Source organism: Carlito syrichta, unplaced genomic scaffold, assembly GCF_000164805.1.
Source record: "Carlito syrichta isolate Samal-C Ts95f unplaced genomic scaffold, Tarsius_syrichta-2.0.1 Scaffold315224, whole genome shotgun sequence".
Classification (NCBI taxonomy): Eukaryota; Metazoa; Chordata; class Mammalia; order Primates; family Tarsiidae; genus Carlito; species Carlito syrichta.
In genome coordinates, this window is record NW_007259320.1 from 34,280 (window position 1) to 50,242 (window position 15,963).

Sequence of the window (15,963 nt, forward strand, 5' to 3'; positions counted from 1 at the left end):
AAAAAAAAAAAGGGGGGGGGGTATTTATTAGGTGAATTGCATTTATTTATTTTTATTTATTTATTTATTTGAGTTGGAGTCTCACTCTTGTCGCCCAGGCTGGAGTGCAATGGCACACACTCATAGCCACCACAGCCTTGACCTGCTGGGCTTAGGCGATCCTTCACCTCAGCCTTCCAAGTAGCTGGAACTACAGATGCATGCCATAATACCTGGCCAGTTTTTGTGATTTAGTATAGAGACAAGGTCTCACCAAATTGCCCACACTGGTCTTGAACCCCTGTATTCAGGCAGTCCTCTCGCCTCAGCCTCCCAAAGTGCTGGGATTACAGGCTGAGCCACCATGCCCGGCCTATTGACTTTTTAATGTTGAAGTAGTCCTACATTTCTGGAATAAACCTCATTTGGTAATGATGTATTGTTGTTTCACATGTTTGATTCACTAAAATTCTGTTTAGAAGTTTTACATGTTTGTGAGGGTTATTGGGTCATGGTTTTCTTATTTCTTAACGTCACTGTCTAGTTTGGCACAAGGATAGTGCTGGTGACCTCAAATTAGTTGGGAAGGATTCATTTCTCTTTTAGAAAAATGTATATAGAATTGGCTTTTAATTCTTCTTTAAGTATTTAGTAGAATTGAGCAGGTGATGGAGTTTTCTTTGTGAGAAGGTTTTTATCTACAGATTCAATTTCTTTATACATATGGGGATTGTCAGGTGATCTGTTTCATAAGTGAGCTGTGGTAGTTTGTGTCTTTCAGGGAATTTGTCTATTTTATCTCAGTTTTTACATCTATAGCCATAAAGTAATTCATATTATTTTCTTCTTATTATTTTACTATCTGTAATATTTGTAGTTATGTTAGTCTTCTCATTCCTGATATTGGTATGTATCTTCTCTCTTTTTTACCTGATCTGTCTGCTACAGGATTATCAACTGTATTGATCTTCTCAAAAGAACAACTTTTGGGCTCATTGATTTTTTTCTTCTATTGTTTTTATGTTTCCATCTTCAAAGATTTTCACAAAATGTACCTAGCATTTTCATTATATTACGTATTATAAATAATCTAGGGATGGTGTAAAGTACATAGGATGTACATAGGTTATATACAAATACTGCACCATTTTATATAAGGGATTTAAACATCTGGGGATTTTGGTATACACAGGGGGTTCTAGAACCAATTATCCATGCATGCCAAGAGGCAACTATAGTTGAGTTATGCATTATTATGCAGAAAATGTCTGACTTCACATGGGGTTAGTTAAACCATTTGCCTTTAAAGTGACTGCTTTTAGCCGGGCTCGGTGGCTCAGCCTGTAATCCCGCGCCTTTGGGAGGCTGAGGTGAGTGGATTGCCTGGGCCTGTGGGTTCGAGACCCGCCTGGGCAGCGAGACCTTATCTCTACAATAAATCAAAAATCAGCCGGGCGTGGTAGCACATGCCTGCAATTCCGGCTACTGGGAAGGCTGAGGCGGAAGGATCGCCAGAGCCCAGCAGGTCGAGGCTGCGGTGGCCGGGAGTGGCCACTGCACTCAAGTCTGGGTGACAGAGTGAGACTCCAACAAAAAATAAAAAAATAAAAATAAAGTGACTGCTTTTAAGTGTAGGCTTAAGCATATAATCTTGCCATTTTTTTCCAGAGATCTTTGTTACTGATTTCTCATTCAATTTTATTATGGTATGTAAACATTCTTTACATGCTTTGTTCTTTATTTCTTTTGTGTTCTTTATTTTTTCCTTCTTTTTCTTATCTTCTATATTCTCTTACTACCTATAATTCTTCTGTTTTGCTATTTTAGTGATTGCTTTAGGATTTATAGTACATATTTTTAACTTGTCCAGTCTATTTTCAAATGCTGTTGTGTTTTATGCTTTACTTTTGCATATGTGATGAACTCCATAATGCATTCTTTGTTATTTTTGTTTAAACAACCAGTGGTCGTTCAGTGATATTAAAATAATAAGAACAAATTTCTATATATTCATCCATTTACCATCACTATTTATATTTATCTATTTACAATTACCATTTTTAGTGTTCATTTCTTTGTATAGATTCATATTGTCTTCTGGTATAATGTGTCTTCCGTCTGAACAATGACTTTAACATTCAGCAGAGTTGCTGAATTATTTCAGCTTTCATATGTCTGAAAATTCCTCATTTTTGAAAGATTTATTTTCACTGGATATAGCATTCTTGGTTTACAGATTTTTCTTTCAGTACATTAAAGATGTTGCTCCTCTGTAGCCTTGTGTTGTTTTCATGGGAAATTATCTATAATTCTCATCTTCTCATATTTTCTCTTTAACAGTGGTTATGAGCAGTTAAATTTTGATAAATTATGATGATGCCATCTTCCCACCCATTTGGGATTCATTGAACTTCTTGAACCTATAGATTTACAGATTACATTGAACTGGACTTTTTTTTTTTTTTTGGAGTTGGAATCTCACTCTTGTTGCCCAGGCTGGAGTGTAGTGGTATGCTCACAGCCACCTCACCCTCGACCTGCTGGGTTTAGGCGATCCTCCCTCCTCAGCCTTCCAAGTAGCTGGAACTACAGATGCATGCCACCATGCCCGGCTAGTTTTTGTGATTTACAGTAGAGACAAGGTCTCAACAAGTTGTCTGAGTTTGTCTCTAACTCCCAGGCTCAGGCAGTCCTCTCACCTCGGCCTCCCAAAGTACTGGGATTACAGACTGAGTCACTGCGCCTAGGCAAACTGGAAATTTTCCAGCCATTATTTCTTCACTTCCTCCTATAGTATGCATTAGGCTATTTGAAGTTGTCTCACAGCTTGCTGATAATGCTGTGTTCATTTTTCTTAAATTATATTTTTTTTTATGTTTCATTTTAATAGTTTCTGTTGATGTCTTTAAGTTCTCTAATCTTTTCCTCTTCAAAGTATATTCTTCTATTTATAAAATCCAGGATATTTTTCATCTCAGACATTGTAATTTTCACCTCTAGAAATTTGAATTGAGTAGTTGTCTTTAACTTTTGCACATATAAAATATAGTTGTAATAGCCTGCTAATTCTAAGATCTATGTCAGTTCTAGGCCATTTTCCATGGATTGATTAGTCTCCTCATTACAGATCCTGTTTTCCTGCATTTTTGCAGTTGATCATAATTAATTGGATGCCATACATTGTGAATTTCTCCTTCTTGAGTACTGTATAATTTATATTCCTGTAAGTCTTCTTGACTTGTTCTGAAATACAGTTAATTTACTTGGAAACAGCCGGGTTCAGTGGCTCAACCTGTAATCCTGCGCCTTGGGAGGCTGAGGTGAGTGAATTGCCTGAACCCATGGGTTCAAGACCCGCCTGGGCAACTTGGTGAGACCTCATCTCTACAATAAATCAAAAAATATTAGCCGGATGTGGTAGTGTGCGCCTGTAGTTCCAGCTACTCAGAAGGCTGAGGCGGAAGGATCGCCAGAGCCCAGCAGGTCGAGGCTGCAGTGGCCGGGAGCGGCCACTACACTGCAGTCTGGGTGACAGAGTAAGACTCCAACTCAAAAAAAAAAAAATTTACTTGGAAACAGTTTGATCCTTTTAGGTATTTTTTTATAGCCACCTTTACATCCCTGGATGTATTGAGCTTCACCTCCTTGGTGCAGACAGTCCTCCAGGTTCACCTGAATTCTCCTTCTCTGCACCATAGCACAGAAACTCTCTGAGCAATAATGGAGTTCACCTGATTTGTTTTCTGTTCCTCAGGGATCACTGTCTTTCATAACTTTATGCTCATCATCCTGAAGACCACTCTTTCATTTATTTTGTCTTTTGTAGGGGAGGGTAGAGTTATAGGAGGAAGGTAATTCTACTCCCTTATTTGAATATTAACATATCCAATTAATATTATAGCTGACATATCACTCATATCAACAGCAATAGGCTGAATCTTGAATAACTAGGTATTTAGAAAAATAAGTTGTTTTTTTTTTTTACAACTAAGACTAATAAATTTTAATAGAACACAGTTCTCTCTTGTAGGTTCGATAGGTACTTACTGATTGATATTGTGGAGGCTACTTTTCACTACTGAACCCTGCAAACCTAAGATGAAGAATCAAAACATAGCATTTATTCTAGAACAATTTGTTTATCATCTAATTTATTATAATAAATTGTAAGTTGACCTGGCACAAGTGTTCATGTCTATGATCCCAGCACTTTGGGAGGCCGAGGCAAGAGGATCCCTTGAGGCCAAGAGTTTAAGGCCAGCCTGAACAACATAGCAAGACCCCATCTCTACAAAAAATAAATTCGCGGGGCATGATGGCATGTACCTGTGGTCCTACCTGTCCAGGAGGCTGAGGTAGAAGAGATTCTTGGATTCTTGGGCCCAGGAGGTGAGGCTGCAGTGAGCCAGGACTGTGCCACTACACTCCAACCTAGACAACAGAGCAAGAACGTATCTCAAAAAAGAAAAAAATAAGTTAATGATCCTAAATTTCACCTTGTTTTCATTTACCAATCCTTTCCTTACCTCTTTCTCCAGCCCTGTCTTGTTTCTTCAATTTATTACCTGAGTCTTAAATTAAATATCACTTTTTCCAAAAACTTTTTCTTGACCCTCTAAAATTAGTAGATTCCCCAAACAGAATGTCCCTTCAGCAGTTTGTACTTTTGTACTAAATGTCACTGTCATAACACTTATTACATGTTATAAAATTTGTTTGTCTAGCTTCCCTGATGGGCTCTCCAGTTTCTGGTTCACTACTGTGGCCCCGGTGTCACAGATAGTGAGTGATACCTACTAAGTACTCTATTATTTTTGTCGGCTGTGTTAATACAAAATGATATTTATGAATTTCAGATATGTTGTACATTATTAGTTTTTGCTTATATGTTAGTGATAGTATTGAACAAAGCAAAATTCTAAGGGATATGGTTATTTTATGATTTTCTAAACCATGTTTTAAATGTCAGAAGTCAAAGCTGAGAAGTTCATTAACTGTTAAACTTTTTATCTAGCTCACTAACATATATATGTGCACCTTTTTTTTTCAGGATGCAGAAGAATACACAGATTTGCCAGTAAGACACAATGAAGATCATATGAATAGTGAACTGGCAAAATGTCTTCCCGTCGAATTAAATCCCCATTCCTTTGACAGCCCTCACACCAAAGCACATCTCCTGCTACAGGCACACCTCAGCCGAGCCATGCTACCCTGCCCGGATTATGACACTGATACCAAAACTGTCTTGGACCAAGCTCTCAGAGTGTGTCAGGTATGAAAGTTACTTCTAATTTCTGTGTTTTCTGCTATCTTTTTTGCCCTTTTTTTTTTCCTACCTTAGGATAACGTGTACTTGCCTTTTACAATTTTATTGTAGCCTTATTGAGAAACAGCTGATTGATCAAATCAAGAATTTTCAAAGGAAAAGCAAATAAAAATGCTATAAGATGATGTTTTCAGTCACTCATTCAACCAAAATATATTGAAGGCAAACTATGTGCGAGATGCTTTTCTAGGCACTGGGCCTATAGTAATGAGCAAGGCAACAAAGTCCCTACTGTTATGGACTTAAACTCGAGATGGGGAAGAGTGACAACTGAAAATATGTCAAGAAGTATTAACTGATGTTTTTAAAAAGCAATAAAGCACAGTAAAGGAAATAAAGAGAAATATGGAAAATACTGTTTAGTACTTTTCAAGGGGTATCTCACCAATAAGGTGATCCTAAACCAGGGGAAGTGAGGACCAGTTGAAGGCCCAAACTTCACCTGCACGTAGACTACTTATGTACTTAATCCTGACTTACACCCTGCATCTTTATAATCAAATAAAGTAAAAAAATAAAATAAAAAAACATTTCAGCATTATTAGGGAAAGAATTAAAGAAGACCCATAGGATTTCTGGAAGGGTGTATTCCAAACAGTGAGAAAAGTAAATGCCAAATCTTTAGGAAGTTACTTGGTATATTCAAGGAATATCAAAGAGGCTCATTGTTAAAGAGTGGATTGAGATGGTTAGAAGTGAGGTCAGAGAGAGTGGGGAGTAGATATTGTACAGAAAATCGGGTTAGATCATGTAGGGAGTTTGGAAATCATGGTAAGAATTTTAGATTTTACCCTGAGTAAGAGAGATGCCATTAAAGCCTTGGTTCTGTCATGGTTATGTTAGTTATATCTATCAATACTTCCAGTATACTTAAAACTGAGAAAAGTTTAGTTGCAATGTTGAGTCTGAAACTAGATCAATAAACTTTTCATACCTTGTATGCTCTAGTACTAGACAAGAAATGATGGTGGTTGAACCAGGTTAGCATGGGTGAGGCTATCAAGAATTGGTTGGATCCTGAATATTTTTCTAAGGACAAAATGGAATTTGTGCATGGATTAGACAAAGTTTTTTAGAGAAAGCAATGAGCTAAAGATGATTTTCTCAAATATGTATTGCTTCATTTAAGGATAATAATAATAGACTCATTCTATGTTAACATAACTAAAATGAATTTTCTTGAAAAACAACTACTTTCCAACGCAGTAAAAAAAATTAGTGAGAAGTATGGTTTCTGTTTTTGTTTTTTTTACTTTTTGCAAGTATCTAATATTCAGCTTTATAAAAGTCCGCTAGTCTTATAGATATACTTTTGCAATCACCACAAAATGTCTATTACAATATGATGTTTTAGTTGAAATATAGGAAGAAAATCCAGCTTCACAGAGATATGTAGTTTAAAGAGGGAAAAATATCTTATAGCTTTTCAGATAATTGTGGATATTCTTCTTTGATAAAACTTGACAAGTGGCATATCTTGAAGGTTAGTTGCGATGTGAAATCTGAAACCACATCAATGAACTGTTCAGTGCTCTAGTGCTAGACAAGAAGTGGTAATGACTGGACCAAGCTAGTGTGAGTAAGGTTGATGAGAATTAGCGGATCCTTAATATTTCTCCAAGGAGAACTACCATATTGTGCTAACGGATTACACAAGGGTTTTTAGAGAAAGCAAGGAGCCAAAGATAATTTCAAGGCTTTTCTCCATAGCAGCTGGAAGAATGGAACTGTCATATACTGGGAGATGATTGTGAGAGGAGCAGGTTTTTTTGGGGAATGAGGGTCAGGGAGAAGATCTATAGGATTAAGATTATTACGGATTTTGGCCTTCTATGTTATACCTTTTTTGGACATTTCTTTTTTAAAAAAAGACAAGTTTTTAAATTTTCAAAAGACAAGATGTATTTAAAGGTAGAGTAAGTCAATCTGTGTAGATATGTGTACAAGGATATAGATTGTGGCATTATTTGCAAAATTAAAGACTTAGAAATAATTTAATGTCTTTTGAGTTATAGAACACTACAGAATATTACAATTCCATTTATGAATGCTATATCTATGCAAAAATGTCCATATCTATATATGAACATATACTTAGAAGATCTGGACTGGAATAGTGTCCCAAAAGATTAACCGGATTTGGAGTGACTTTTAATTTCTTCTTTATGCTGTTCTAAAGCATTTGAATGTTTTAAAAATGTTTTAACATTTTTATTATTAAAAATTGCTATTTGGTTATAAAAACTAGAAATGTTTTATCAAATAGAATAAGCTTAAACGATCAGAAATCAGAAGGGAAGTAAGGCTATAATAAACATAAATTTTTTCGACATCCTTGGTAACTAACACATGGTTTACTTCTCTAGGAAGATGATTTGCCATTCCTTATTAGTCACACTTCACAAACAAAGGTTAAAGGTCCTAAAGTTTTAACTGCTGCCCTTGGATACTCATTTGTGTTTCCTATAATTTTTTTTTTCTCCCTCAAACACTGGCTTGTTAATGAACTCTAGGGTCAGAAAAAGTTGCAGAGAAGTTGTAGTAGAAATTATATTTTTATAATTGCAGATGCGTTGATTACATTACAATTTTTACATATATAGTAGGTAAAAACTTTAATACATGATCAACTTATTGTTTCTTTTTCAGCACTCAGTCAATAATTATTCAAAAACTGTGTAATAATATAAATAGGAAATTTCTTAAAGGAGTCTGTTTCTATATTTACTATCAGGGAAATGGATTTAGTCAAGTTCTTTTAGCCTCTATTAGGTATTTTTATGTAGAGTTTCTTGATTTAATTTGATTTATTGAATATGTTTTTATTCTTCTAAGTAGCATCTAAAGAGAATTACTTTTTAATTATAAAAGTAATACACTTTGTTGTAAATAATTTGGAAAAACAGCATAATAAAATTAAAGTCATTCGTAGAAATTATATCTTCACTCACGTGAATGAGTCTTTTTTAAATGAAGTGTAATTCTTTTAAATTCCAACTTTTGTTTTGAAATAATGTCTAATTATAAAAAGCTTGTAAATTTTTACAATGAAATTTCTATTACCCAGCTTTCCTAATGTTAATATTATACCTCAGTATTGACCCAATCCTATTAGCTAAACTACAGACCTCATTCAAATCTTGTCAATATGAGTTTTATCCCACTTATGTCCTTTCTTAGTTCCAGGATCCAATTCAGACTCCCACATTGCATTTAGTTGTCATGTCTCCTTCGTTTTGTCTTTCTCAGCATTTGTGAGAGTACTGGCCAATTATTTTGTAGAGTTGTCTCACAGTTTGAATTTTCCTGATGTTTCCTTTTGTTTGCATTCAATTTACATATTTTTGGCAAGAATTCCACAGCACTCCTGGCTTGCCCTCTTAGTGTATCATATCAGGAAACTTATGACAAATGTGTAGCATTACTAGTGATGTTATTTTGGTACACTTGTGGTGTATGCTAGCCTTCTTCAGTTTAAAGTTGCTTTTTTCTTCTTATATAATTAAAGGTATCTTGTGAGGAGATACTTTGAGATGATGTAAATATCCTGTTTCTCCTCACACTTTTCAACATTATTTTCAGCATCATCAGTGATATTTGCCTGGAATAATTACTGATATTAAGATTTTCTGTCTCTATCATTCCTGGAGTTGTATTATAAGGAAGAACTTTCCTTCTCCCCCAGTTATTTACTTTATTCAATTATTGATTTATATAATATAGACTTGTGGATATTTGTTTCATTCTATTGGTTCAGATTAATTGCTATTTTTATTTATTTTGCAAATTGTCACAGTCAACCATTGAGAACCTCTCAAGCTGGTACTAGTGTTCTTTTGACATACCCCCACTGTTTTTTAAACACTCTCTTTCTTTCTACCATCTTGCACTTTCCCTGCCCCCACCTTGGAATCAGCCATTTTTCTTAAAGATCCCTGGTTTCTTTAAGTAGAGAATGGGTTTAGAAACAAAAATCAGGGTGCTTGCTGCATACCATTGCTACTTGGGAATCTTTGTTTCTGGATCCTCTCATTGCACAAAGCAAGGAAATATAAGTATATATACATAGGTGTCTATATATCTGTCTCTCTGAATGTGTGTGTGTGTATGTGTGTGTGTGTGTGTGTGTGAATAAAAATCTATAGTTATCATTCTAATACCTCCTATTTTAATCCAACACCAGAGTTCATTTCTTTTTTATTAATAACTCATTTTTCTACCTATGAGATACTAGACCCTTATTAATAAAAATATATTTACTCAGATCTTCAAGCCTAAAATACTCAATGATGTCGTTTTAGAATTACTAATTCTTACTCCTGCAAAAAAGCAAATTTGCTAAGTGGGGTACATTAGTTGTGTACTATTCTTGTTGGTCTGAAGACTTTTTCTTTGTACATTTACACACACATGCACGTACTTTTACTTTTTATTTTACAAATTTTTATCATGTTTTATAACTTTCTAAGTTGATAATTTATAGCATTAAATATTGTTCTCAGCAGGGCATGGTGGCTTATGCCTGTAATCCCAGCACTTTGGGAGGCTGAGGCAGGAGGATTACTTGATCCAGGAGTTTGAGACATGCCTGTTCAACAGAATGAGACCCCACCTCTACCAAAAATAGAAAAACTAGCTGGGCATGGTAGTCTGAGGTACTTAGGAGGCTGAAACAGGAGGATCAACTGAACCCATGAGTTTGAGGCTGCAGTGAACTGTGATTGTGCCACTGCACTCCAGCCTGGGTGACAGGGTGAAAATTTGCCTCAATAACTAGGTAGCTTGATGATAGATAGATAGATAGATAGATAGATAGATAGATAGATAGATATTGTTCTCAATCATAATTTCTAATGGCTGTGTCATATTCCTTCATATAAAATGTCATAATTTATTTAATGAGCTCCTTGTTATTAGACATTTATGTTTTATAATTTTTCTGTTTTAAATTATAATCATTAGTTTTGATTATCTTCAATGTTTGACTTGACTTTTCAGAAACTACCTGTAAAGAAACTTAGTTGTCAAGAGGCAACAATCAACTTTGTATTCTGAATGCTCTCATTCCTGCAATTTTTCTGTAAGACTGTAATAAAACATGCTAGGAAGTAGAAAGAATATAAGAGTTGCCAATGGAAAACTTGGAGAGAAAATTGAGAGTTGGTAAAATGCTATATGACTAATTGGCAGTTCTAATTTTGTGCCCTGTTGTTTTCATTTGATGCATGGATACTACTGGCCTTAGAAAGCACTGGTTCAAGCAGTCTTCCAAGCTGTAGTTCTGCTGGCTGATTGAAAAGTATACTACTAGCCGGGCTCGGTGGCTCAGCCTGTAATCCCGCGCCTTTGGGAGGCTGAGGTGAGTGGATTGCCTGAGCCCATGGGTTCGAGACCCGCCTGGGCAACTTGGTGAGACCTCATCTCTACAATAAATAAAAAATCAGCCGAGTGTGGTAGCGCACGCCTGTAGTTCCAACTACTTGGAAGGCTGAAGCGGAAGGATTGCCGGAGCCCAGCAGGTCGAGGCTGCGGTGGCCGGGAGCAGCCACTGCATTCCAGTCTGGACGACAGAGTGAGATTCCAACTCAAAAAAAAAAGAAAGAAAGAAAGAAAGAAAAGAAAATTATACTACTGCTCTCATGAAACATCAGCATGGTTTTCTGGTCTGTGAATGGGAATCAGTGCCACCATCTCTGACTATAAATTCTCCTCTGCTGCCATTTCAGTGTAAGGCCTTAGGCAAATCACTTAACCTCTGGTATCTGAGTGAAAATAGCATCTTACAAGAATGGAACATAAGTTAATGTTTATAAAGTGAACAATTTGAGAGATGAAGGAAATGGGTCTATCTTAGTATCCTCATCCTTAGTAATTCTTTTGTTTCCTTGCTTTATCACCGTAGTTGAACTATTCTCTTTATTTTATAGAAGCATACCTTTTATTTGAGCATCATTCAGATTATGAAAACCACAATTCTGCAATTTTTCTGAGAAATGTTTCACAAAAGAAATATTTCACAAAAGAAAAGCATAGTCTTAGTAGAAGTACTCCTCCCAACTTGAAGTCAGACTCTACAATACATCCTAACTTTGCTTCTCCTATCCCATTTCAGTGATGTGTCAAGGGCATTTGTGTCATTTTTTTGGCTTGAAATATTTTTGTCATAGTTCCTTTTAGTATGTTATTGTTACTAGCATTTTTATTTCTATCTCTCAATAGAAACGAGTTTCAGTACGTATCTCAATTTTTTAAATCTGTTTAAAATATCCTAATAGGTAAATTTCATAACTATGGAATTGACTGCCTTTACCCTTTACTTTTGAAATTCCCTTTTTTTTGAGTTTGAGGCTCACTCTTGTCACCCATACTGGAGTACAGTGACACACTCGCGACCACCACAACCTCAAGCTGCTGGACTTAGGCAATCCTTCCGCCTCAGCCTTCCAAGTAGCTGGAACTACAGGCACACACCACCATGTCCAGCTAGTTTATTGTAGAGATGAGGTCCCACCAAGTTGCCCAGGCTGGTCTCAAACCCCGGGCTCAGGCAATCCTCTCGCCTTGGTCTCCCAAAGTGCTGGGATTACAGGCTAAACCACCATGCCCTGTCAAAAACCTCTTCTTAATCATGTTAACAGTCAAATGTATTTGTGAAATGTAGTAAATGGTGTGACTTTCTGTGCTGCATTACCAAAGAAAAGTGTTATGTTAGCTCTTGTGGGAAAATTACAGTTAAAAAGTATCAAAAATTAAAGTGACCTGCCTAAATTTTCCAAATTTGATGACAAAACCAGAAATGATGATAAGTGTCTGGTGTGTTGAGTAACTCTCTGCTTTACATTGTTTTGATCAAGAGACAAAGAAATTGGTGTTTAAAGAAGTTAAATAACTGTTAAATGTGATTTGTTGAGGCAGTCTGTGCTGGAACCAAATAGAGATTCCAAGACTTCTATTCTTGCTCTAATAATGGATCTCTTCTAAGTGCCACAAGTCCTTAAGTTAAAAAAGTCTTCATTTGCATGAAAAACACCTTAATACAATTCGACGCCAAATAGTATAAGAATACATGTTTATATCGTAGTCACTCCTACTACCTTCTATATAGTTTTTACATCTAAACTTTCCAGTAACTGAGCTTTCAGATGTTTGATGTGAAAAGATAAAACCATGGCTTATGGAACCAACCCAGTGAGCTGAGAACCAGAGAGCTGAGTGACCCAAAGTTGAATTGTGCTGTCAATTTACTGAGTTAATTTGGAAAAATCTTTTTTCAGAAGTAGTAGAGGCTAGAATTACCCTTCATTTAGTGTTATCAAGCCTGTGGCCTGCATTTTAATAGATCAAAAGATTTGGATGTATTCTAAGATATATTTTAAAAGACTTTAGTGGCAATATCCTTAAAGACAAGAAAAATGATGTCAGGTCATGAATAGAGAACCCGCTGTTAAACACACACACAAATGTGACAGTGTACTCTGATTAGAAGGATTTCTAGACACCTGTGCCTCCAGATTTAAATGAGAATTAATGTATGTTAAATGCCAAATTTGACCAGAATATTTGGAGAACAGCACACCATCCCTGCTCCCCTTCTGTCTTTTTCCAAAAATCTCTGTTTAATGGTGGCCCATAAGGTGAATCATCATAGCAGTGATGATGGTGGTAAACATTTATGGAGGGCTTTCTTTGTATTGGGCTCTGTTATACTTGCTTTGTATTTAATTGGCCCATTTTCTGTGATAGTCTAGTGAAGCAGTACGAGTATTATTCTCATTTTACAGATGAAGCTAAGTAACTTTCCCCAAGATGCCTTCAACACAGGTTGGATATATTATAAAGTGTTTTTCAGTGGGCACGCTTTGTCCTAGATAGATTTAAACACTGCATGCATGATCTAGTGAGAATTTGTTTTTAAATGTGGGAACTTCACAGGAATTTCTACATTGTCTTTTTTTTCCAACCAAGAAATCCCACTAGACGACAAATAATATTTGTAATTAATCCCTCCTTTTCAATGTATACTCAAATCACTTCTCTTTAATTACTCAGTTCCCTTTGCAGCAGTCTGCCTATAATTACTTTAACCAGATTCTAAGAGGAACTTATTAATATGATTGAATATTTGTAACTGTTTTATTGTATCTTGCTATAGTCCAGTTGATATGGTGTTTACCTTTTTTGTATCAACTGCTCTTGGTCCTTCTAAATATTTTATATTATGCTACATAGACCATTTGCTTCCTTACATTCTCCCCTAAAACTATAGTAATTGATAATAATGGAGAAAGATCTGATTGTTAATCCCTAGGAGGATGGAAGAATGTCATCTTACTCATTTGTGATCGCTGACGTCATTCCAAATTCTGTTCCTGGTTGCAACTGACATGAATTTATGTCTTTGAAAATTCTGCTTCTGAATGCAGCAATGACAACATTGCCATATGTATGTGTTATTATATTTTGCTTGAAAATGAATAGTGAGGCAAGGAGAGAGAAAATTAATTGAGATAATTATCTGATATTGACTGTGCAGTGTTGTTATTGATTTACATAGTTGGCAAAAATTGCAAGTTTGTCATTTTTTGTTGCAATTAGTGTTGTGTAGCTGTATTTTGATATTTCAGGGCTTTCATACTTCAGTGTTAAAAATAATTTACCGTAATTATGGAAAATATATGCTGATGAGATTTCCAAGGTTGAAGGTGAATCCAGTGAACTTATTAGTGATAGTGAGACAGATATTGATGTAATGGTGCAATGTAAATGAAGAAATATATATATGAAACATATATAATACATATTCAGTTTATAATCCAAATAAAAATACAAAGTATGGAATGCTAGTCAGAGTGGTATCTGAAGCAAATACTGGATATGTCTGCAACTTTTAGTTGTATTGTGGGAAAGATGAAAATTTAGAAAAGACCATTTCACTTTTGCTTAATGACAGAGGTTTGTGGCAACTAGTTTCAGATTTTTTTTTCACCCACTCTCAATTAGGAAAGTGAAAAATTTGCTGACCGCAAATAAGTTTAATTATAAGATAACCCTATAATAAAAAGGATATGCACACTAGAATAATTTCTGTATAAATTGACTAACAAACACATACATACAGATTTTATGTTCCTGTCTCATTTTAAGGTTTGCCTTCATTTAGTTAGCTTTTTGGCTTCTTTGACTAATCACCACCACCAGTAGTGAGGCTCCTTGGATGCAGCATTTGGTCCTTTTTGAAAAACTTCAAACTTCTAGAAGCAATAGGCAATCTCAGAACTTCCTTGCCCCAAGATAGGAAACTACTGATTCCCTAAAAGGTAGCAGATGTTTTCTCTTTACAGTTGAGGAAGAGTGGGAAGATCTGTCTTCTGCATACCAAGGTACATGTAAACGTAGATTGAATTTGTGTTCCATTGCCCTAGTAGAACTAGGCAAAGGTCACCTAGAGCAACTGCCTTGAAAATACTCTAGGTGATTTAGTGCCTGAAAGGAAGACCTTTAAGGAGCTGTGTTCCTGTAGATATATTTCTATTGTTTCAGACATTATTAGATCTAATTTTAATATATGAGCTTTCATTTTACATTATTTTTTAACATCCAAGTCTTTGAACTACTGAGTTTCCAGTCTTTCTTCTCTTTCACATTTAAGATGATATGTAGCTCACGTGTGATTCAAAGTAATGTCAAAATGTCCTAATAGACTTTATCAATTGTCATAAAGGTATTAGCCAAAAAAATCAATCAACTGCATAAATAGAGAAACAGAAAAAGTGAATGAACTGGACTGATATACCTTCCTTCACTCAAAGAATCTTCTTGAACTTGCAAAAACAAACCATTACAAATTTTTTGATGGGGTTATTTTTTTAGCCTAAACTTCAAAGCAATAATTTCTCTTCTTTATTTCTGTAGCAGTCTGATAAACTAAAAGTATATTGCATTTCACATAACTAGTATTACATTTTTCCATGACCCACAGCTATTCTGAAAATATAACATTTTATCCTCAATCTACTTTTAAAAGTATATTAATAGATAAGCATAACATATACATGTGTGCACACTTATGCATACACATATTAGAGTCTGAGAATAGGGGAGAATAAGATAAGGGAAGCAAAAGAAGATATGATATGAGTATTTTTAAAATTATTTTAAATAAAAGATGCAGTGACTAAACTGCGTCTATATTTCTACTAACAAAAAGCTTCCCATTTCCATATATTAAAAAGTGTAGAAATATTTGATGATGCCAGGAGGCAGAATTGCCATGGAGCAAAAGTAACCTTTGTGGAATGTTTACCTATGGATGCACTACTACCCTACAGGCTCAATGGGCTGGCAGTGTGTTGAAGAATGTCAGTGTCGTTTAAGCAAAGAAGTTTTAGAATCGCAAAGTCAAAAGCAGTTAGCAGTGAAAACAGTCCAGGTATCACTGAGTTTAGCAAAAGAATTACTTGGTCAAATCCATAATCCAGTACTTGGAAAGATACTTTGACATAGCAAATGATAGATTAAATCTTATATATATTCTTAGCAGAATCTTTTCAAATTTTTACATACTTGTAATTAGAGCAAATGAAGAAACCTCTTTAAGTAGACAGTATAGCAAATAAGCGTCAGAAATCTTCAATTCTTTTTGAGAAAAAGATAGG

The 15,963-nt window shown here is 35.3% G+C and overlaps 1 protein-coding gene across 1 annotated transcript in view; it reads left to right on the top strand.

The window, feature by feature from the left end:
- Window positions 1-5,029: 5,029 nt before the first annotated feature.
- The window catches only part of LOC103275059 (activating signal cointegrator 1 complex subunit 3-like), a gene marked incomplete at its 5' end in the record, with an annotated part of 33,089 nt that continues 22,155 nt past the window's right edge, over window positions 5,030-15,963 (top strand). The window contains one exon of the mRNA XM_008072478.1: window positions 5,030-5,254. Within this exon, the coding sequence (XP_008070669.1) occupies window positions 5,030-5,254 (225 nt within the window). The remainder of the gene's footprint in view (window positions 5,255-15,963) is intronic.